A 22,711-nucleotide genomic window follows, 5' to 3' on the forward strand; every position below is an offset into this window, starting at 1 on the left:
AGGAAGAGATGAGGCCAAGAAGTCAAATATTACAAGTTCACAGTGATGAAGTTCCCAGCAGGAAAAATGTTTACATTCTAAGAAAAGCTAAAGATGAATTAAAAAGTTGCTGCAATGGCCAGGCACAGAGGCTCAGGCATGTAATCCCACCGCTTTGGGAGGCCGAGGCAGGTAGATTATGAGGTCAGGAGTTCGAGACCAGCCAGACCAACATGGTGAAACCCCGTCTCTACTAAAAATACAAAAATTAGCCGGGCGTGATTGCGCGTGCCTGTAATCCCAGCTACTTGGGAGGCTGGGGTAGGTGAATTGTCTGAACCCGGCAGGCAGAGGTTGCAGTGAGCTGAGATTGCGCCACTGCACTCCAGCCTGGGCGACAGAGAGAGACTCTGTCTCAAGAAAAAAAAAAAAAAAAAAAGTTGCTGCAATGTTTTAAAACAGCTAGCAAAGTAAAACAACCAGTATACCATGGAATAAGTTCCTTGATTAACCAATCTCTCTTCATCATTAATAATATCCAACATATTTATTGGATATGATTTTCCAATTTCCATAAAATCATAAAAATTTTATGATTTTCCCTTAGAAGAAAAAAACAAACATTCATTCTAACATGACTGATTAATGAAAAAACAGGATTTGACTTCACAGAAATTTGATTTGTTGTCAACTCTGACAAACAACACAGGAATACTTACAGCAGAAATACAACACGTTCATCACAAGTCAATCACATACTTACTCTGTTACTATGGTCACTGACTTTGATGATTGGTTCATTTTTTCTAAGATCCCATACAGTGGCCCGGCCACTGGGACTGGCTGATGCTAAAATATGCTGAACTTGTCTGTTCCATGCAATGCAGCTGATATCTTCCGGCGGCTACAAGGAATAAACAGTTAATAAAAACTGTTTCTCTATTATAATCAAATTTAACTGTAAAATTGGATCCTTCATTTTGAAAAGTATATTACTTTAAAATTTGACCCATTTATCCCACAAATTTGCTTTATAGTCCTACATCTACATTCTCAACACATACAATTATACGATTTAAAGTGCAGGTACATGCCATTTCAAGTGTATTATCTTGTTTAATAATATCTCATTCAACAAGAATTTTATTGAATTCCTGCTATAAACCAAGTACTGTTTACTTTGCAACTGGTGCAAGGTAGATCATGGACCACAAAGTAGATGTTGGTGACTATAACAGAAAACTAGGCAGGGCAAAATTACAGCCTAGACCATTAGCAAAATACCTTTATAAATGGTAGTGCATATGCTATCATTATGCTACCTCTCAGATTGCCAAAATGTTAGAGCCAGTTACACTGGCTACTCAATTGGATAGCCTATACAACATAAAGAAGAACAGGAAAAGACTGTTCTTACCAAACTTACTAGAAATACACAGGCAAAGGGCTTGAGGTATTTATTTTAAACCTTGTCTTCCATGGTCTTGCCTAAGTGTGTTTTAAGAAGGTTGGTTGTTGCTAAAACACAGAGCAGTTATCACACAAAGAACAAAAATAATTATACTATATCTAAGACAATTATTAAGGATTTTTGTTCATTTTGCTTACTACTGTATGCCTAGTATAATGACCAGTGTCTACCAGGTGGGAGATATGAAATAAATATTTACTCTTGAAGGACTCACTCATACTTTGAAGAAACATATTTATTAATACTTTACTGAAGAAAAATCAGTAACATCTAAACAATGATTTTAAACATATATGTTTTGTGTGAGAAGCCTTAAAAGTGAAATAAGTGGGCTTAGAAGAACTACTTTTGACTTTTTTTATTACAATGATCAAAATCAGTATAAAAATACCTGTGTTTTGGCTCCTGGTGTCATTGGGGTTGCAAAATTATTTAGATCCCATATGTAGATTTCAGATTCATTAGCACCAGAAGCTACCAGATTAGTCTGTAAGAAGAAAACATAACTAAATAGCACTTATGCACAATTAAGAAAATTCAGAATAACTCAGTTCAGAGTTAGAAAGATATTAGATGTAGCATACACAATTTTTCTATTTAATTTAAAAAGTGAAAAACATATGCATGAATTTCTAAATTATGCATAATTCTTTCAAAATTTAAAGTTTTCTAGAAAAACATAAAATTCTACTTATCAAAGACAAAAGATGTCTACTGAGAACAAACTAATTTTAATGCAAGATATAATTTTAAAAAGTATATGGATAAATTCTTTTTTTTTTTTTTTTTTGAGATGGAGTTCTGCTCTTGTTGCCCAGGCTGGAGTGCAATGGTGCAATCTCAGCTCACTGCAACCTCCGCCTCCCGGGTTCAAGCAATTCTCCTGCCTCAACTTCCCGAGTAGCGAGGATTACAGGCATGCGCCACCACTCCCAGTTAATTCTGTATTTTTAGTAGAGATGGGGTTTCTCCATGTTGGTCAGGCTGGTCTTGAACTCCTGACCTCAGGTGATCCACCTGCCTTGGCCTCCCAAAGTGCTGGGATTACAGGTGTGAGCCACCAAGCCCGGCCGGATAAATTCTTAATCAGTCTTGCAACCATGTGAAGATTACTGTTTATATCTTTGCATCTCTGGAAGGAGATTTAATTACAAGATTAAAAAGGTAATCAATTATTGCTTTCATAAAAAGCTGAATGCTAAAATTGTGGTATCTTTCTCAGTATACTTCAAAGTCAGCTTCCAGAGCTGAATCAATACAGCACTAGTAAAATCTCTTGTCATAATTCTTCTCATATTTCTAGTTCATATACACTCAATCTTGTTCCAGGTGGCAATATTTCTAGGTTTTCTCTGGTACAAACCTTAAGGGTCAAAAAGAACCTGAAATTGTAATACAAAGTACAGGAAGACAATGGGCTTCATATACTGACCTTCATCCACTACTATTTACTTTTACAAATTATTCTCTTATCAGCTGGCATATAACTAAAAAAAGAGAGAAATTCTATGGTAGTAGCTACCTACAACACAAAACACTTTATTAAAAATCATCAGCTGTTTCATACAATTAACAAAGGAGCTAGCTAAAGAGCAGATACCACAAACTATAGAAATGAAGGCCAGGCACAGTGGCTCATGCCTGTAGTCACAGCACTTTGGGAGGCCAAGGCAGACAGACCACTTGAGCCCAGGAGTTCAGGACCAGCTTGACCAACACAGAAAAACACTGTCTCTACAAAAATTAGCCTGGTGTTATGGCTCATGCTTGTAGTCCCACTTACTCGGGTGGCTGAGACAGGAGACTTGCTTGAATCCAGGAGGTCAAGACTGCAGTAAGCCATGAGCCACTGCAGTCCAGCCTGGCAGAGGGAGCAAGACCCTGTTTCAAAAAACACAAAACAACAACAAAAAAGAAATAAACAAGTTGGGTTTCTGTATTGCTATACCCTAAGGATCTATTTATAATATAAGAAAAGGAACTATTTAAAATTTTCTTAATACTCATTTTTGGTTGTTATAATCTAGTATCCTATTAACTCAAGGTCTTTTTTTTTTTTTCCCAGACAGGGTCTCTGTTTGTCACCCAGGCTGGAGTGCAGTGGTGCGATCATAGCTCACTGCAGCATAGACCTCCCGGGCTAAAGCCATCCACACGAGTAGCTGAGACTATAGGCGTAAGCCACCATGTTCTGCTAATTGTTTGCATTTTCTGTAGTGACAGGGTTTCACCATCCTGGGCAGGCTAAGATCTTTATTAAGCTGTGCATTTATATAATTAACACCCAGTAATGTTTATGAAGGCAACAGTACAAAGAATCTTAATTGACTATTTGTTAAATCTGCATTATATTTAATTTTTCTTTTTTTCAGTTTTGCTCTTGTCGCCCAGGCTGGAGTGCAACAGCACGATCTCAACTCACTGCAATCTCTGCCTCCCTGGTTCAAGCAATTCTCCTGCCTCATCCTCCCGAGTAGCTGGGATTACAGGCACCTGCCACCATGCCTAGCTAATTTTTGTATTTTTGGTAGAGACGGGGTTTCACCACGTTGACCAGGCTGGTCTCAAACTCCTGACCTCGTGATCTGCCTGCCTCGGCCTCTCAAAGTGCTGGGATTACACAGGCGTAAGCCACCATGCCCAGCCATTGCATTTAATTTCTAATTATTTCATAGAGTATTAATGTCTGTCATAAACACAAAATTTCTCAATTAATAAAACAGTGAATTAACCTGGACATCACAGCACCAGCCTAATGCTGAACTAGCACGAACTTTTAAAAGGCAAGGTTTCCAATCTATGCGGCTCTTAATGTTTATAAAATGTCTATTTGAATGGCATGACATCTTCAGACTTAATTAAACCTATCAGCCAGCTGGGCACGGTGGCCCACGTCTGTAATCCCAGCACTCTGGGAGGCCAAAGCAGGTGGATCACAAGGTCAAGAGACCATTCTGGCCAACATGGTGAAACCCTGTCTCCACTAAAAGTACAAAAATTAGCTGGGCATGGTGGCACGCACCTGTAGTCCCAGCTACTCAGGAGGCTGAGGCAGGAGAATCACTTGAACCCAGGAGGCGGAGACTGCAGTGAGCCGAGGTCACGCCACTGCACTCCAGCCTAGTGACAGAGCGGGACTCCATCTCAAAAAAAAAAAAAAACCAAAAAAAAAAAAAACCTATCAGTCTGATCCTTTTCATGGAGGTAGTATTTTTAACCCTGATCTCAATTCTGAACCCACCATTCTTTAAACAAACACTTGTCAACCTGTTTAGCCACATAGTTTTTCAACTTGCAGTTCCAAAACTGAGGCATAGTAGATTCATATACTGATTTCAAAAGAGGAGCACACAGTCTAAGAATTATGAATGAATGTTAAAGTCTTACCTGGAAAATGTTAACATCCAAGGCTCTCACTGGGCCAGTATGCTTGTCATTCTGGGCAATCACAACTTCCTTGTCTCCAGCTATAATTTTAGAAGGATCATAGAGAATAATATTTCCATTTTCACCACCTGCAATCAGAACTCCAGAGACATCTCCTTTGGAATCCATTTTATAAGGCCCCCAAATCAACTTGTGGTATCTACAGGAGAAAATGAATAAAATAACTCATTCTTAAAGTCAAATAAATGTAGACAAAAAATTGAAATTATACATTTACTTTTTAATGTTTTCATAAACAGTTCAAATATATTACTTCCCCACCACTCCTGGTAACTATGTATGACTTTGGTATAATAGTATTTCATTTTTTATTTATACTCATATTTGCATATTTGATTTTGTAATCCTTAAAGAGTAAAAACTCTTATAAGGTAGTGTCACAAAATATACTTGAGTTGTGTGTCAAAAAATATGAGCTTAAGAATGATTTTACCATTTAGAAATGGTGAGACCCTAAGTTTTAATCTTCTTAAATTGCCTCTGGTTCATTGTAAAATAGAGCTAATCAATCACTTCCTTTGAAAAGTAAAAACACTCTTTATTTGGCTATAGAAGGGTCTCATGCTTTGACCTTTGTCTGAAAAAAAAAAAAAAAAACAGGCTGGGCGCGGTGGCTCAAGCCTGTAATCCCAGCACTTTGGGAGGCCGAGACTGGCGGATCACGAGGTCAGGAGATCGAGACCATCCTGGCTAACACGGTGAAACCCTGTCTCTACTAAAAAATACAAAAAACTAGCCGGGCGAGGTGGCGGGCGCCTGTAGTCCCAACTACACAGGAGGCTGAGGCAGGAGAATGGCGTAAACTCGGGAGGCGGAGCTTGCAGTGAGCAGAGATCCGGCCACTGCACTCCAGCCTGGGCGACAGAGCGAGACTCCGTTTCAAAAAAAAAAAAAAAAAAACACACAAACAAGGGTCACTAACAAGTGGTCTGTTAAATAGTAAAGGTGTTAAAGGAGTCATGTGAAATTTTCTAAGAAAAAGAATGTATTCTAACATTAGAGAAACGACATCAAGATTATATTATGACAAGTACCCCTACTATTGGAGAATAAAATATATGATCCAGAATGGAGATGAAATATGAAGGCAGAAAGGTATATGATGATACAGACGGTAGTAAGCAGAAAAACTACTAGACAAAAGGTATCTGGGGTTCCCATCCCACTGTGACAGCTCTGAAGAATATGAGCAATCCCATGAAACTGCATGATTTGAGCTGTATTCTGTCAGCTAAAGAGCAATCTCTTTAAACACTGCTAAGATACTGAGGCAATAAAGATTATTTTATTACTCAAATGAAGGCATCCTTTCTCTGCATTACAATAGGGCATAAGTACTTGAAAGTATGATCCAAATACCTAGTTATCTAGTGTATTAGAAATCATGTCAACAAAACTGTGAAATATATTTCTAAATATTGTAACACAAGAAAATAAAAATAAGCTACCATTCAGAGATAATCACTACTAATACTTATTATGACTACTTCTTTCCTAGTACATCTACCTTTTTGCAAACAGGCACAATAAAGGAGAAAGAAAAACGAACTCTATACAAAATTAGCCGGGTGTAGTGGCACATGCCTGTAATCCCAGCTACTCAGGAGGCTGAGGCAGAAGAATCGCTAGAACCCAGGAGGCAGAGGTTGCAGTGAGCCAAGATTGCACCACTGCACTCCAGCCTGGCAACAAGAGTGAAACTCCATCCAAAAAAAAAAAAAAAAAAAAACCACACACACAAAACCCAGAAAAAAAATGCTAGAAACTACAGCCTCTCCTTCCCACCTTACATATAACAGCAATAAAAAAGTCAATGGAACATACTGGCCAGGCGTGGTTCCTCACGCCTATAATCCCAGCACTTTGGGAGGCTGAGATGGGTGGATTGCTTGAGGTCAGGAGTTCAAGACTAGCCCGGCCAACATGGCAAAACCCTGTCACTACTAAAGATACAAGATTAGCTGGGCGGGGTTGTGCGCACCTGTAATCTCAGCTCTTTGGGAGGCTGAAGCACAGGAATTGCTTGAGCCCGGAATGTGGAGGTTGCAGTGAGCCAAGATCGTGCCACTGCACTCCAGCCTGAGCTACAAAGTGAGATTCTGTCTCAAAAAAGCAAAGGAAAAAAAAAGTCAATAGGACATATAAACACTACTTTTACTTCCATAAAAATACACTCACATGCTTTTTCACAAAATATTTCATGTCCTTGATGGCATTCCTTGTAGTTTCTAATAATGGCATAATTATAAACAAATTAGGAATCAAGAACAATATATAATTAAATAATCACATGAATTTAAAGCTGAACCTCATACCTGTGAGAAGAGGAGAAAGTGGCACAAGATTTCATGTCCAAGGATGGATCCGAGAGGTCTAATTCAAATATCTCAAGGGAAGCATTGGTACTAAATGTTGCATCCAATTGCTGAGCAGATGTTCCTATAGAAAATATATTTATGGTAACTATACACACAAAAATAAGACTCAGAGAAACCTTACAAAACTGAAGTTAAAAGCATGTTTTTCAATTCTCTTGCTCATGAATGCTGCGCATATGCCATTGAGCAGACGCTTAAATCACTATAGCAATGAGATTCTAGCACAGGGCTAGGAGAGGATGTTTATAAGAGTGGGTAGTGTAAAATAATTTTTTAAGCCTGTAGGTATTTAAAAATCTCTGTAAAAACGGTCCCATGATAGGGGATGGGTGTGGTGGCTCACGCCTGTAATCCCAGCACTTTGGGAGGCCGAGGCGGGCGGATCACAAGGTCAGGTAATCAAGACCATCCTGGCTAACACGGTGAAACCCCACCTGTACTAAAAAATTAGCCAGGTGTGGTGGCGGACACCTGTAGTCCCAGTTACTTGGGAGGCTGAGGCAGGAGAATGGCGTGAACCAGGGAGGTGAAGCTTGCAGTGAGCAGAGATTATGCCATTGCACTCCAGCCTGGGTGAAAGAGCAAGACTTCATCTCAAAAAAAAAAAAAAAAAAAAAAAAAAGGTCCTGTGATTTACTATATCTGCTTATAGACATACATGATATAACTAATTCTTTTTATATAAAAATGCTAACATCAAAATTGCTCTTCGTTCATTCAAACTGATATTAACTGGTTTTTTTTTTTTTTTACATGCCATCTATTGTGCTTAATACTGGAGGACTAAAGATAAAATACAATTCCTGTGAAGGAAACTATTTTAGATGTAACACATCATGATCAAAATACTATGGGAACGCACAGGAAGAACACTGAACTTGGCTGAGAGAATGTCGGTAACTTGCCAGGGAGAGAGGCTTTCCAGAGAGAAGATAAAGATTAACCTGAATAAGCTAGACGCAGAAGAGAAGAAATTAGGTAACTCATACTATCTTCTCTCCTTTGAACTTACCTGTTGCTAGGTAAATGGGGTGATTCTGGGCAGGGCTCCATGCCTGCATGGCTGTACGATCTACTTCCTTTAACTTCATCCTGCTAAAGGGAATATTTTACAAAGAAATAGACTTGAATGATTTGAATGTCTAACATAGAACACAGATATTTTACACAGAAACATACTGAACAAACCACTACAACATTAGTAATGTCCAAATGCAAATAAATCAACTTGGTTTAGGTGTCATTTGTTGGAAATATTAATTAGAAAGAAGACAAACTTGAGGCCGGGCGCGGTGGCTCATGCCTGTAATCCTAGCACTTTGGGAGGCCGAGGCGGGCAGATCATAAGAGCAGGAGATCGAGACCATCCAGGCTAACATGGTGAAACCCTGTCTCTACTAAAAATACAAAAAATTAGCCAGTCGTGGTGGCAGGCGCCTGTAGTCCCAGCTACTCTGGAGGCTGAGGCAGGAGAATGGCATGACCTGGGAGGTGAAGCTTGCAGTGAGCTGAGATTGCGCCACTGCACGCCAACCTGGGCGAGACAGCGAGACTCCACCTCAAAAAAAAAAAGAAGACAAACTTGATAAATTATTCTGAGACAAATACTGGTCTATTCTGTCTACAGATTATAGTTCTTCAGTTGAATCGGTCTAGAAAAATAGCCCACAAAAATAATGAGGTGGTACCTGAAGAATTAACTTTGCTACACATGTGTTTATCCAACAAGGATGGGTGACAAAACATTATGGGTAAGAGCAGCCAAAAAATAAATAAGGTACAACTTCCTGGAGTAGGATTACTCAATGATAAGAGCAGTTTAAAAAAATAATTCAAAATTAAAACATATTAGAGAGAATACAGTGAACCCACAGATTTTAAAGATAAAGTAGAAATTATTAGAAAACTGGTCATTTCAAGGTATAATCTCATATACCACTTGTTTACATATTTTCTGTCATTAAAGTTACTTTGATGGGGTCAGGCGTGGTGGCTCATGCTTGCAATCCCAGCAGTTTGGGAGGACGAGGCAGTTGGATCACTTGAGGCCAGGAGTTCGAGACCAGGCTGGCCAAAAGGGCAAAACCCCGTCTCTATTAAAAATACAAGAAAATTAGCCAAGTGTGGTGATTGATGCATGCCTGTAATCCCAGCTATCTGGGAGGCTGAGGCAGAAGAATCACTTGAACCCAGATGGTGAAGGTTACATTGAGCCGAGATTATGCCACTGTACTCCAGCCTGGGCGACAGTGCGAGACTTGGTCTCAAAAAAAAAGTTACTTTTATGGAAAAATTAGAATAAGATCTTTGTTATTTTTACATAAATACATTGAAATGGCATAGTACTCCACTGTAGGATGTACCACAATTACCTAGTCAAATACCAACAAACACCTAAGCTGTTTTTAGCTATTTTTACAAAAAATGCTGAAATAAATGGTCATCTGCACGTTATTTCGTTAAAAACAAGGGACAGCTATAAATTTCCAGAAGTAAAATTGCTAAATTAAAAGGTTAATGCAGGCCAGGCGCGGTGGCTCAAGCCTGTAATCCCACCACTTTGGGAGGCCGAGACGGGCGGATCACGAGGTCAGGAGATTGAGACCATCCTGGCTAACCCGGTGAAACCCCGTCTGTACTAAAAAGTACAAAAAACCAGCCGGGCGAGGCGGCGGGCGCCTGTAGTCCCAGCTAGTCGGGAGGCTGAGGCAGGAGAATGGCGTAAACCCGGGAGGCGGAGTTTGCAGTGAGCTGAGATCCGGCCACTGCACTCCCGCTTGGGCGACAGAGTGAGACTCTGTCTCAAAAAAAAAAAAAAAAAAAAAAAGGTTAATGCAAATTTAATTTTGATAAATATTACCAAGTTGTCCTCTATGGCAATTGTGCCTTTTCATACCACCAAGAGTAATATACGATTACTTCTTGCCCTGCAGCCTTAGCAGAGTATACTGTCACACTTTTAGATTTTTTGCAACATTAAAAAATGAAAGGCCAGGTGCAGTGGCTCAGCCCTGTAATGCCAGCACTTTGGGAGGCCGAAGCAGGCTGATTGCTTGAGCCCAGGAGTTCAAGACAAGCTTGGAAAACATGGTGAAATCCCATCTCTACAAAAAATACAAAAACTAGCCGGGCATGGTGATGCATGTCTGTCCAACTTCTCGGAAGTTTGAGGAGGAAAGATCATTTGAGCCCGGAAAGTTGAGGCTGCAGTGAGCCGTGATCACACCACTGCAATCCAGCCTGGGTGACAGAGTAAGACTATGACTCAAAAAAAAAAAAAAAAAGAAAAGAAAAGAAAAGAAAAACAAAAAGAAAAATGTTAGCTCTGTATAGTAATATTACAAATAATGTATAACAAATCTTTTTTTACATGATTATGGGTCAATCATATTTCTGTCATCTCTTCTGTCTAGTCATGTATCATTTGACCATTTTTCTTTTCTCTTTTTTTTTTTTTTTTTTGAGAAGGGTTCTTTCTGTCATCCAGGCTGGAGCACAGTGGCGTGATCTCGGCTCACTGCAACCTCCGCCTCCAGGGTTCAAGCGATTCTGGTGTCTCAGCCTCCCAAGTAGCTGGGATTACAGGCACACATCACCACATCAGGCTAATTTTTTTGTATTTTTAGTAGAGATGGGGTTTCACCATGTTGGCCAGGCTGGTCTCGAACTTCTGACCTCAGGTGATCCACCTTCCTTGGCCTCCCAGAGTGCTGTGATTACACGGGTGAGCCCCTGCAGCTGGCCATTACTTGACAATTTTCCTATTAAGTCGATAGACTATCTTTTGACTTTGCTTTTTTAAAAAAAAAAAAAAAACTTCTTTTACCTTTCATAGGATTTTGATTAAAAAAAAAAAAAAAACATATGCTTTATCTTTTAGATTTACGTTCCTAGAAAAGTTGAGCACAAAGTACAAAAAAATGCTACACAGTTCCCAACCACATAACCTTTCTCACTACCAACATCGCACATCATAAAGGTCTATTTGTTTCAATCCATGAACTAACATGAGCACATCATCACTGAAACTCCACAATTTATATGAGGGCTCACTCTAGGTGTTGTACATTCTATGGGTTTTGACAAACATATGACAACATGTATCTGTCATTATAGTATCACACAGGGTAGTTCCCTTGTCCTAAAATCCCCTGTGCCTGTTAATTCCTACTTTCCTATCAATGGAGCCTATATAGTAAATGTTTGTGAATTATTCTTGGGACCTAGAAAGAAGGGGTGCTCTCTGTTTTCAGGACCTACAGCTCAATATATATACTAATTAAATCCTCTTTATTGATTTGTTTAGATATCCTATGTCCTTATTTTTTTGTCCACTTGATCTGCCTTGGACCGAAACAGTGAATGAAGCCTCTTACTGCTAATATATTTATGTTTATTTCTCATGGTATCTCCTGAAACTTTTGCTTTACGAAAATTACTTTGTTATTTAATACAGTTATTTGGTGCACATCCATAATGTTCAAATTCACTGTCAAATGTACACTTCAGCTTTATGAATATCCTTCTTTGTCTGAAATAATGACTTTTGGTCTGAATTCCACCTTTTGTTTGCCTTTACACGTATACTTTTGCCCTTCAGAACTATGTCAAATCATTAGCTATACGGCAACAAAGAAACAAAAACCCAAAAAACCAACAGATTTTATTGGTAATCCAATTTGAAAATCTTTTCAGTAGGTTAAATGACATTTAAAATGACATGACAGACGTAGTTGGTCTTAGTTTTGTCATATTTTACTTTGGTTTAATATCTTTGGGTAATAATTTTTAAAAAGTCTTTCATCTTTTTTTGTGCAATTACCATTTTTCTGACAATTAGGATAATGTATATTTTCATTATGTGTTTGATTTTATCTTTTTAATTGTAATTTTAAATATTTTACTTAACACCATTAATCCTCTATTTCTTTACACAGAAACTATTAACTTCCTACTATGAGCACTTATGAAATTAGCTTGTATAATCTTACTGCCCCTCCACACAACACAGTTACAATCAATAGTATTATCTTTCTCAGTGTTTACCTTTGAACTGCTTATACTTCTACTAACTGATTTGTCAGCTTTAAATGATGTCCTCTGACTCATAACCATTACAGATGTGGCAATTCACAAACTTATTCTACCTCCAATTTCTTTCCTCTTCTCTTTTTATTAGTTGTATAACCAATCCCTATATTATTGGACATTTAATATTTACATTTTATTCTTTCTTCCTCATTCTCACTTTTGTTCCAGTCTCAGCCCTGCAGTTAAAAATGATACTCAATGCTATCCAACAGGACTTTTTTGCCAGTTTCCTTACTCAGCTCCAGAGTCTATCCTCTAACATTTTCCTTAAGATTGCCTTAAACATATGCCCCGAGTCTTGTACCTGCAAATTGTTTATATTTGAAGGAGATTTTATACAGGAAAAAATTAAGATACGGAAAGTTAGACAATCTGTACATGCTAGCAAGGGGGCAAGGGGCTAGAGCCAAGATCGGAACTCGCAAGTTTAGCTCCAGAGTCCAAGTTCTTATTACTTCCAACAAGTTCAGGTATTCAATTTTCATATCATAGAGGAAATATTAACATTTAGGAGAAACAATAACAAAGCAACCAGCATTCATGATGAAATTGAAGAAATGCATTTTAGAAATTGTGTTAGGTTAGGGCAAAGTGAGATTAGGAGGCAGGATGTATCACATAGCTAAAAGCATGGTCTCTGGAGTTAATCCTCAATTTGACTACTGGCTCTGCCACTTATTAGCTATGATACTTTGGACACATTATTTAACCTCCCTGAGCCCCAGTTTCTACATTCGTAAAACAGGGAAAAGAGTGACAACCTCATGGGATGTTGTGAGGTTCCAATGAGATCATATGTTTTATAATAGGGAGCCAAACAAAGTGCTTAGCACGTGGGTTAGTGCTTTTGATAGGCTTGCTATTTTTAAAGATTACTGCTATCATGAGATTAAACAAGAAAACTTCAGGGTTATTTGCGGGGAAAAAATTCCAACTTTCTAAGATATAAAAAAGGCATTTATTTTCTTAACATGAATTTCCTCTTCTTCCTCTTTGCCAACTGTCTCATCTAATCTTTAGTAATAAATTCAAGTTCCAGCTCCTCCATGAAAACTGCCCTGATGATTCAATCCACATTGATCTAAATACTCACCACAAGTTTATATTTGTCAGTACTACAATTTAAGCATTTTATAATAATATCATTCTATTTTAATAAACATTTTGTAACATTCGACTAGCACATATTGTTGACATATTTTCCGATTACTTTTAACCAGTTGCCTTATGTGCTATCTTATCTCATCAACTAGACAAATAATGTCTTTTTCAAAACTTTTACCCCTTTTTAGACTCAAAATTGCTTAGCACACTAGGAGATATGCAGAAAGTTCTGATTTATTTTAAAAGTTTATATTTAGGGGAAAACAAGTAGACTAATGAATTAGAATGACCAGTTTTAGACTCAAAATTGCTTAGCACACTAGGAGATATGCAGAAAGTTCTGATTTATTTTAAAAGTTTATATTTAGGGGAAAACAAGTAGACTAATGAATTAGAATGACCAGTTTTAGATAAAACATTTACTTTTAAATTCTTAACTCTTTAAAGGATCATTTACTTTTTAAAAAAGGAGAAAGTATTGTTAAGGGGGAAAAGGTTATAAGATGGCTTCAGAATAATTTCTAAAAGTGAAAGCAAAATAGCTATATTATAAAAAAAAGGAATACAATAATAGTACTTCCAAGAGCTAAAGTACAAGGACTACCTAATTCATTAATACTTGGTTAATGTGTAACATTGAAAAAGAAAGAGACACATTATATGAACATAAAATGGTTAAATGGGAATTCAAAGCATTTACTGAAGTTTATTTCTTAGCCTTAGTACTCAGTGTTCCATGAGAAGCAGTTCTGCTTATTAACCTGTACTGAATATAAGGTTTCAATACCATCTATTAAAATAAAAAAAAAAAAGAATCACTATACTACAATGGCCTAGAACTATATTATATGCCCTGAATCTAATTAAATAAGAGTACCATAATCGATCTACTTATTGCAATCATTCTCAAAATTACTAAAAATGCCATGAAAATATAGTTACATCTGGATATGCATATTTCCTTCTCTTGGAAATAATCATTCAGTTGTAAATGATTTTCTTAAAAATACGAAAAGTTTTTTTTTTTTTTTGAGATGGAGTCTCACTCTGTCACCAAAGCTGGAGTGCAATGGCATGAAATTGGCTCACTGCAACCTCTGCCTCCCGGGTTCAAGTGATTCTCCTGCCTCAGCCTCCCAAGTAGCTGGGATTATAGGCACACACCACCACCCCCAGCTAATTTATGTATTTTTTAGTAGAGACAGAGTTTCACCATGTTGGTCAGGCTGGTCTCAAACTTCTGACCTCGTGGTCAGCCCACCTCGGCCTCCCAAAGTGCTGGGATTACAGGAGTGAGCCACCACACCTGCCCAAAAAGGTATTTTTAAAAATGTATTTTAATTTTTTTTTTTTTTTTTAACAGAGACAGGTTCTCACTATGTTGGCCAGGTTGGTCTTGAACTCTTGGCTTCAAGCAATCATCCTTCCTTGGCCTCCCAAAGTTCTAGGATTACGGGCATGAGCCATCGCGCTCAAAAACAGGAAAAGGTTTTAGATTAAACCATACATACTTCCCAAGCAAGACTTACTTTAAAAGCCGTGTGTAATGTTTTTTCAATATTAAACGTGATTACAATTTATACTATGAATACTTGTTTCACTCAATACTATTTCAAACAGAACATAATCACTACGAAAATATAAAAAGAAGGCCGGGCGCAGTGGCTCACGCCTGTAATCCGAGCACTTTGGGAGGCAGAGGCAGGAGGATCACCTGAGGTCAGGAGTTCGAGACCAGCCTGACCAACGTGGCGAAACCCTGTCTCTACTAAAAATACAAAAAATTAGCCGGGCTTGGTGGCAGGCGTCTGTAATCCCAGCTACTCTGGGGGCTAAGGCAGGAGAATCCCTTGAACCTGGGAGGCGGAGGTTGCAGTGAGCCGGGATCGCGTCACGGCACTCCAGCCTGGGCAACAAGAGCGAAACTCCGACACACACACACACACACACACACACACACACACACACACGAAAGAAAGAAGAATGAAAGGAAAGAAAGGAAAGAAAGGGAAGGAAGGAAGGAAGAAGGAGGAAAGAAAGAAAGAAAGAAAGAAAGAAAGAAAGAAAGAAAGAAAGAAAGAAAGAAAAAGAAAGAAAGAAAGAAAGAAAGAAAGAAAGAAAGAAAGAAAGAAAGAAAGAAAGAAAGAAAGAAAGAAAGAAAGAAAGAGAAAAGAAAAGAAAGGGACAAGACAAGACAAAAAGAAAATTGTGTGGACAATCGCTTGTTCATATATGCCATCTACAAGACAGTATCTATACCACAGCAATTAAGAGCATGGGGTCTAGGGCAGACACCCTCAGTTTAAATTCCAGCTTCACCATGTCTACCTCTGACTTTAGTCATGTCGCTTTATCCATGTATGTCCTGGCTCCTCTCTCATTAAAATAAGGATAACAGTATCTATACTATAGGGTTGTTGTGAGAAATAAGTGGTATTACTCAGAGTAGTTAGAACAGTGCCTGGCATATATAAACAAATGTTCATAAATGACAGTTATTACAAACATCACCATTTAAAACGTCTACTACCATGAACCTTCAAAAATACATCTATTGGCCAGGCGCAGTGGCTCATGCCTGTAATCCCAGCACTTTGGGAGGCCGAGGTGGGCGGATCACTTGAGGCCGGAAGTTTGGGACCAGCCTGGCCAACACGGCGAAACCCCATCTCTACTAAAAAATACCAAAATTAGCCGGGCGTGGTGGTGCGCACCTGTAATCCCAGCTATTTAGGAGAATGAGGCAGAAGAATCGCTTGAACCTGGGAGGCAGAGGTTGCAGTGAGGCAGAGGCTGCAGTGAGCCTGGGAGACAGAGCTAGGCTCCGTCTCAAAAAATAAATAAATTAAAAAAATACATATGGCCGGGCGCAGTGGCTCCCGGCTATAATCCCAGCTCTTTGGGAGGCCGAGGTGGGCAGATCACGAGGTTAGGAGTTCGAGACCAGACTCACCAACATGGTGAAACTCTGTCTCTACTAAAAAATACACAAATTAGCCGGGCGTGGTGGCGCATGCCTGTAATCCCAGCTACTCGGGAGATTGAGGGAGGAGAATCGCTTGAACCCAGGAGGCGGAGTTTACAGTGAGCCGAGATCATGCCATTGCACTCCAGCCTGGGAGACAGAGCAAGACTCTGTCTCAGAAAAAAAAAAAAAGATTTATTGAGGAATATTTATATTCCAGACTAGAACTCTTATTCTTCATGCAACTTTCTCTCGATAATTGCATTCGATTAGGTGGAAACTTTTTTCTTTCTGCTCATTTTCAAAATGTAAATTTTCTGAAGCAATACTAAAACCCAACAGCACTTGGGTTTTAGTATTGCTAAATACTAAAAGTATTTAGCAATACTAAAATTGTTGAAAAGTAAGTAACTTTTCAAAAAAAAAAAGTAACTAAAATTGTTGCTAAGTATTTAGCAATACTAAAATTGTTGAAAATGTTGAAAAGTACCAACCTTACAATGCTATATAGAGCTGACGCATACCTCAGAAAGCAAGTAAAAAGTTAAAGAGGTAATAGAATTGGAACTTTGATTCCCAAACCAGGTATACAATCCCTAGTTGGCATTGCTTTTAGTAAAAATCCATTTTCTGTGGGCAAAATATCTCAATATGGATAGAAACAATTGTTCAGAGGATTGATTATTTTCAATGTCCTAGGTTCATTTCACTCAACCCAAACCAAATCAAAGGAGAAAGTAACTGTGCACTGGTTACTGAACTAATTGGTGTCATATTAATCTTAGGTATAATAAAACTTTTTGAGCTGAAATTAACCTAATGACATTTCTAAAAACAATGTAATCAATGTAAATCAATCTAGTAATATCCCTTTACAGGAGTTTTTAACTTGTAAACTTCATAATATTATGTACACAGAAAATCCTACACGTCACTTGAGAGCAGGAGCTTGAGTCCAGCCTGGGGAACGTAGTGAGACCCCCATCCCTATAAAAAATAAGAGATTAACTGGGCGTGCGCCACGTGCATATTCCTAGCTATTTCTGAGGCTGAGGAGGGAGGATCTCTTGAGTCCAAGAGTTCAAGGTTATAGTGAGCTATGACTGCACCACTGCACTCCAATCTGGGCAACAAAGAGTGACCCTGTCTCAAAAAAAAAAAGTAAAATAAAAAAAAAGAAAATCCTACATGTGTATATGTGCATTCTTCCAATGCTTTCATTAGATTCCCATAAGACAGTGAAATCCCCCAAAATTGTGAATCATTGCTCTTCACAGTTTACAAATTTATTTCTATTCCCACGTTATTAGTTTCAATAAATAATTTGCCTATATAAAATTAAGCAATATTATTCTAAATCTACCTTAAATTTCAAGTTTCACAAATAACCGTGGACGTATGTAAGATAAAATCACTACAAAACTACAGAAACACCACGAGTTATCCAAAAGTTCTTGGAGTCTACAAACCTCTCCCTGAGCTGTAATTAAGGAATACTGAGAAACAAGAAGCACAGAAGAACCACTAAAGGAGAGTAGGCTGGGCGTGGTGGCTCATGCCTGTAATCCCAGCACTTTGGGAGGCCAATGCGGGCGGATCACTTGAGGTCAGGAGTGCGAGATCAGCCTGACCAACATGGTGAAACCCAGTCTCTACTAAAAACACAAAAATTGGACGGGCGTGGTGGCGGGCGCCTGTAATACCAGCTAGCTACTCAGGAGGCTGAGGCAGGAGAATCACTTGAACCCGGGAGACGGAGGTTGCAGTGAGCTGAGATCGCGCCACAGCACTCCAGCCTGGGTGACAGAGCGAGACTCCGTCTCAAAAAACAACAACAACAAAAAAAACAAACAAACAAAAAAAAAAACAAAAACAAAAAAGGAGAGTAAGCTTTTGCCAACCCTTGAATAATCGGAGGTACAGAAAACGCTAGACGCTATAACAAGAACACAGCTTTACTGATTAAATACAGTTATAACTGCCCACAAAGACAACCAAATTTCAGTTTTCTATAGTTAGAAAAAAATAGGAGAAAAGATTTGTCACAGACTATCAGATCATTGCAACTTCAAAAAGCCCTACGTAAAATTAGTTCCTTAAGCGCAAGGAAAATTTTATAATGCCCACAAGTCCAGGCAATATTTTGGTTTATTTTACAACAGCCCCGTAATTTAACAACTTATTAGCAAAAACATGTAACACTTAATGAGACTGCCCTCAAAGTACAGGCTGCTCCTGGCTACCACTGTCCTTAAAATAATCCAATCCTAGTTAAATGACAGTAGACGTCAGTTCAAACCTATAAACCTTTAACTATAAATCTGGCAACAGTTCAAGTACAAACAAACAAATCCTAACCAAACTAAAGTCAACCAAAGTAATCCTTAGATTTTTTTCCTTTCCTCACCCTCGGGGACCGCACCTCTTTGTGCACAAGGGTCTGAAAGTCTCCTAACCTCAAACTCCAGTTACCAGCCCGGCTACGACTCCCCGGCAAGACACCGTCGCCAGCCTCGGGTGGCTTTTGCTCAGCAGTGGAGACGTCGGCGGATGCGGACGGGCGCGATCACTGAAGGAGTCCAGACGCCAAGCGTTGTTCCGCCGGGCCCGAAACCAAGACTGGGGGCGCGCCGTCACCAGAGACCGGGCCTCAGGCTGGCGCGGGGCAGCGGAGACCCAGGCTGCGGTCCCAGTTTTGGCCTGGGCTTTACCTCAAGGCTTAAGGACCGGCGAAGAGGACAAAAAGCAACGGGTGGACACACCTGGCAAGGACCTTGAGCAGCCGGATCCTGCGTTAGTGCAGCGCCCGTCGGAGTCTCCCAGCATTCGCCGCCGCCCCTCCTCCCGGGCCAGGGCCACCTCCACGTTCCGTTCCAACGTGGCAGCCGCAGCCGCAGCCACGCCCTGCCGCCCAACACTTCCGGGAGCGACATTTCTCCCCGCCCACCCCGACGCACGGCCCGCCACGGCACTTCCGGGACCGGCGGTAGGCTGGGGTGCAGGGTATGGCTCTGCGGGTTGGGCGCGCTCTGCGGTCATCGCGCCCGCGCGAATGTAGAAACCCTTTTCTGAGGGGCGGCGCGCAGAATATGGATGCGGTAGCCAGGACTAGCAGGTAAAGGAGTAGTGCAGAGGGTGTCTCCGTCCTGCCGAATAACCGCTGTGGTCCGCAGGAACGCCACGTAGCACTAGTCCTGTGAGGTGTCTGCAGCCCCTGGCGACACTGCCCAAGCCAAACCACGTGGAAAATTGGGCTGCAAGAGCTTTATTGTAATTTGTGACTGAGTTCTTAAAATTACCCACTTGATTACACATTCTGGCATTTTGAGAACTTACACAAAGCGAAACTATCTGGGCATACCCAAAGGCTATTGTGGACAGAGAGGCATAGATGGGGTGTTACGGTGTTATTAGTACCCTTTCATACTTGTTACTATCCCATGGTATTGAGACCCCGTAGCACTCGCCTTCCGCTGTTACTAGTTTCCCCAGAGCTTCAAATCTAATTAGATGCGTTGCCTGGGTGTACTTTTAGTTTAGGGAGGAATTATTTTACAGCGAGGTAAAGCCAAAGGAAAATCACTTGCTAAACTACCAGAAACTGGATTCAACCCAGGTCTCCTAACTTCTAGACAAGTTCTTTTCTCATTACACCTAGCATTCAAAGCCAACTCTTGCACTTTGGGTGGCTAAAGCAAGATCCTGCCTCTTGAACAGCAGCAGTGTCAACATTCCCAGTCAGCTACATCTTCTGTAACATTCCATCTGAAGCTTGCAGCTTCATAAGATAGCTTAACATTAATTCACGCCAACTTCTGAAATAATGAACCCAGCTTTTACTGGTAGTAATATATTTTCTTTCAACGCAGTAACTAAGGTTATCACTTTGGCCTGAATGCTAGTCAAACTGATTGGGATTTGTTTTTGATTAGTCTTCAAACAAGTAAATGCTCCATTTCAACCGCAAGCAGCTTTCTGTTCCTAGTGCAATTAAAACTGAAAGACGTTGAAGCAAGTTTACCTTTTTACATTTATCATACTTTTTCAATAGGCCTGTATTACAGCTTCATGCAGGTCTGGGTCTCAACCTATCTTTGCTTTGCTGTCACCACTTTCAAATCTTCTAATCACATCCAATTTCACTTCCAGCGTTATCACTTTTCTTTGCTGCCCTGTCCTTTGTTGACCAATTACCTATTTTGATTATCCATTTCTGTAAATGGTCACAAGTTTTAATCTCTGGGGTCACGGAGGCAACACTACTATGCACTTTGTGCTTTGCTATCTGTGCATGAACTGATGGATCAGTAACAAATCACCAACAAACTTTGAAAGAACGTAACTGGCCACTGATCATGATGCACACCTTTTTTTGGCGGAGGTGGGGGGCACAACGATTTGTGGACTAAAGAGCTAGCAGCAAAATTTATGCAAGTTTTCTCAGTACTGTGGTAATGGAATTATTAACCACATTGTTGGACTGGTTTTATTTAACTTAATTGTGGTAACTGGCATTTATGCATATTGGAACTTTGCAAAGCAAGGACTGCCTGTATCTAAAAAAAAACTCGAGTTCACAAAACAGTTGTAATCCAATTTCGTTAACTACTATCCAAGCCTAATCCTGAATCAAATAAAAACTGAATTGCTCACTAGAAGAATGTTTGGAGAGAATTTAATGATGAATTCTTCAAATTAGGATTTCATAGCACAAAGATATTCTCATTCTTTTTTAGAGACAGGTTTTTGCTGTGTCACCCAGGCTGGAGTGTGGTGGCAATGATCACAGCTCACTGCAGCTTCAACATCCAGGGTGCAAGTGATCCTCCCACCTCAGCCTCCCAAGTAGCTAGGACTATAGGCACATGGCCATGCTTATTTTATTTTTTGTAGAGACAGGGACTCATTTTGTCACCCATACTGGTCTGGAACTCCTGGCCTCAAAGGATCCTTCTGCTTTAGCCACCCAAAGTGCAAGGATTATAGGCATAAGCCTCGATGCCCACTTGACATTCTTTCGGGAATTCAGATCCCTTCCCCTCATTTCAATAGTCTTGCGGTCTGCAAAGAGCGAAGTTGTAGACAAAACAATCATCACAAGGCACATGACTGTTTATGTAACTTTTCCATAGCAGCCAGTACTGTTTACACCTCAGTAAAACAGTAGCATCCATTTCATTAATGTTTTAGTTTGTTTCTGAATGCATTTATTTCACAAACTTGTTTGTTAAGGGCTATGAACAAAATTTGTATCAACTTTTACGTTTGTATATATTTACAAAATAGAAAATTAAGTCAGCATTAAGTCAACATTAGTCACAGAATTTTCCCCCTTTATAAAGGGTGCATATTCAAGGAGACTTCAAAAAGTTTGTAGAAAAATGGAATTAAAAGATAAAAATATAAACGATATTTCTGAACATTAGCTCTATAGGGTTCAAGACACTTTTGTAAGTGATGATACCAGCTATAAAATTTAGTCCATCCCTAAAGAACTGAGAGTTCTGGGAATTTACCCACATCAATGCAGTGTTTTTACATTAACTTTAGAAAAATGTACTGCCCTTAAAAAAATTTTTAAGATTAGGAAACAAAAAGTCAGGAGGAGCCAAACCAGGACTGTAGGGTGGATGCCTAGTGATTTCCCATCAAAACTCTTGCAAAATTGCCCTTGTTTGATGAGAGGGATGAGTAGGAACATTGTTGTGGTGAAGAACTCTGATCTTTCTCAGGCATTTTTCTGCTAAAGCTTTGGCTAAGTGTCTCAAAATACTCCCATGATAAGCACATGTTACCATTCTTTGGCCCTACAGAAAGTCAACAAGCAAAATGCCTTGAGCATTCAAAAGCTGTTGCCATGACCTTTGTTCTCAACCAGTCCACTTGTGCTTTGACTGAACTACTTCTTATCTTGGTAACATTGCTTTGTGTTTTGTCTTCGGGATTGCGCTGGTAAAACCATGTTTCATCTCCTGTTACAATTTTTCAATGAAAGGCTTCACAATCCTGATCCCACTTATTTAAAATTTCCATTGAAAGTTCTGTTCTTGTCTGTAGCTGATCTGGGTGCAGTGGTTTTGGTACCTATCGGGTATAAAGTTTGCTGAACTTTTCCAGTCAAAATTGTGTAAGGTGAACCAACTGAGATGTCTATGGTGTTGGCTGTCATCTCTGCTGTTAATTGTTGGTTTTCTTCAATTATGCCATGAACTAATTTTTTCTCTCACAAACTGATGTGGATGATCTGCCACTGTGGGCTTCTTCTTCAACATTACC

General features: G+C 39.5%; 1 protein-coding gene across 35 annotated transcripts in view; it reads right to left on the reverse strand.

The window, feature by feature from the left end:
• Nucleotides 1–19,329, reverse strand: part of LOC105496856 (SEC31 homolog A, COPII coat complex component) — an 82,106-nt gene extending 62,777 nt beyond the window's left edge. For 17 of the 35 annotated variants that reach the window (XM_011767490.2, XM_011767488.2, XM_011767487.3 and 14 more), the window contains exons 1-6: nt 19,198–19,325; nt 8,288–8,370; nt 7,213–7,336; nt 4,838–5,036; nt 1,842–1,937; nt 743–883 (exon numbers count right to left, since the gene is read on the reverse strand). In XM_011767490.2, coding sequence (XP_011765792.1) covers nt 743–883; nt 1,842–1,937; nt 4,838–5,036; nt 7,213–7,336; nt 8,288–8,366 — 639 coding nt within the window. In that variant the 5' untranslated portion in view covers nt 8,367–8,370; nt 19,198–19,325. Of the gene's footprint in view, nt 1–742; nt 884–1,841; nt 1,938–4,837; nt 5,037–7,212; nt 7,337–8,287; nt 8,371–18,891; nt 19,166–19,197 lie in introns of those variants that run through there. The other 18 variants (XM_071093591.1, XM_071093589.1, XM_071093586.1 and 15 more) reach the window with 5 other exon arrangements.
• Between the last annotated feature and the right edge of the window lie 3,382 nt (nt 19,330–22,711).

This window comes from Macaca nemestrina, chromosome 3 (assembly GCF_043159975.1).
Source record: "Macaca nemestrina isolate mMacNem1 chromosome 3, mMacNem.hap1, whole genome shotgun sequence".
NCBI classification, from domain to species: domain Eukaryota; kingdom Metazoa; phylum Chordata; class Mammalia; order Primates; family Cercopithecidae; genus Macaca; species Macaca nemestrina.